General features: G+C 40.5%; 1 protein-coding gene across 2 annotated transcripts in view; it reads left to right on the forward strand.

Moving 5' to 3' along the window:
* HIPK3 (homeodomain interacting protein kinase 3) overlaps window positions 1-1341 on the forward strand; it is a 136388-nt gene that overhangs the window by 103375 nt on the left and 31672 nt on the right. For both annotated transcript variants that reach the window (XM_019519531.1, XM_019519532.1), the window contains exon 6: window positions 547-731. In XM_019519531.1, the coding sequence (XP_019375076.1) occupies window positions 547-731 (185 nt within the window). The remainder of the gene's footprint in view (window positions 1-546; window positions 732-1341) is intronic.

Below are 1341 nucleotides of genomic sequence, written 5' to 3' on the forward strand. Positions count from 1 at the left end.
TTTTTTTTTTTTTTTTTTTCCTACCTATCATACTGCTTAAATTCCAAATTCCAGATTTGGAGCAGTTGAATGGTATAAGGCTAATATGAGCTGTTAGGCAGGTTGTGGGTGTAGAGCTGTTATTTATGTCGTGGGTCTGCAACTTGTGGCCCTGCAGAATCATTAGATGCAGCTTGCAGGTGTAGGGTTTGGGTGGTATTTGGTGGCAAGCCCCGGCTGCAGATGCTTCTTCTGTGTTAGGGATAAGCGCCAGATGTGGGTGCTTGCCACGTACTGCTACAAGGACATGTGGTGGCAGTAGCAGGATCCTTGCACCTGCCTTTGCCCAAGAGCGGATCGTTCTGGCCTGCAGCCAGGAAAGGTTGCCTACCCCTGTTTTATGTGGTTAAACCAAAAGTGTTCATTTGTTCCCAGCCAGGCAAGTCTGGTCAAGTTAGCAAATTCCCAGTGTTCCAATTTGCCCTTTTTTTTTTCAAACCAACAATTCTTTATCCTTTACACTGGAAGAAACATTTTTATCTGACTTTTTTTTTTACTTCATACCAGGTGAACACGATGATGGATTTGGAAGGAAGTGATCTGTTGGCAGAGAAGGCAGATAGAAGAGAATTTGTCAGTCTGTTGAAGAAAATGTTGCTGATTGACGCTGATTTAAGAATCACTCCAGCTGAGACACTGAACCATCCCTTTGTTACCATGAAGCACCTCCTAGATTTTCCTCATAGCAACCAGTATGTTGTATAAAATGCATTTAAAAATTAGTATTACATTTGTCTTCTAAATTAAATTAATGTGTATAATAATGACTTTTGACTCATTTTTTAATTTGTACTGAAATCATTGAATATTTGATTAAGTATGTTAAATTTTATAGCCTTCATAAAAAAGCATGTTATAGATGTAGTTTATTTGTTGTTTGGTGGCAGAAACTGTTTGTAAAATTATTTATGTGAATATTTCTGTTTTAAATTTAGAGTATTGTATTCTGAGACACTGTGTGTTAGATAAGGGGTCATCAACCTTTTGCAAATGTAGGGCTCCGGCTGCCAACTCAGCTGCACTGTGGGGCACCATTCCCCTCCAGCTGCTCTAGTAACGGAGGCTGCAGAGAAGAAGAGCAGCCCTCCATAAGAGGGGGAGCAGCTGGCTGGAGCAGCTGGAGGTAGTTGGCACACCATTGGTAAAAGGCAGGCTGGATCAGATGGTTAGGGAATTGGCACACCCTTAGTAAACTGCAGACTGGGTGACACCTTTTTGGGCTGGATCCACTCCCATTGTTCCTCAAATGCAAAAATAATATATTATTCAGCATCATACACATACATAAATTAATTTTTAAAA

The sequence above is a fragment of the Gavialis gangeticus genome, unplaced genomic scaffold (genome assembly GCF_001723915.1).
Source record: "Gavialis gangeticus isolate Ggan-Ray unplaced genomic scaffold, GavGan_comp1, whole genome shotgun sequence".
Lineage (NCBI taxonomy): Eukaryota > Metazoa > Chordata > Crocodylia > Gavialidae > Gavialis > Gavialis gangeticus.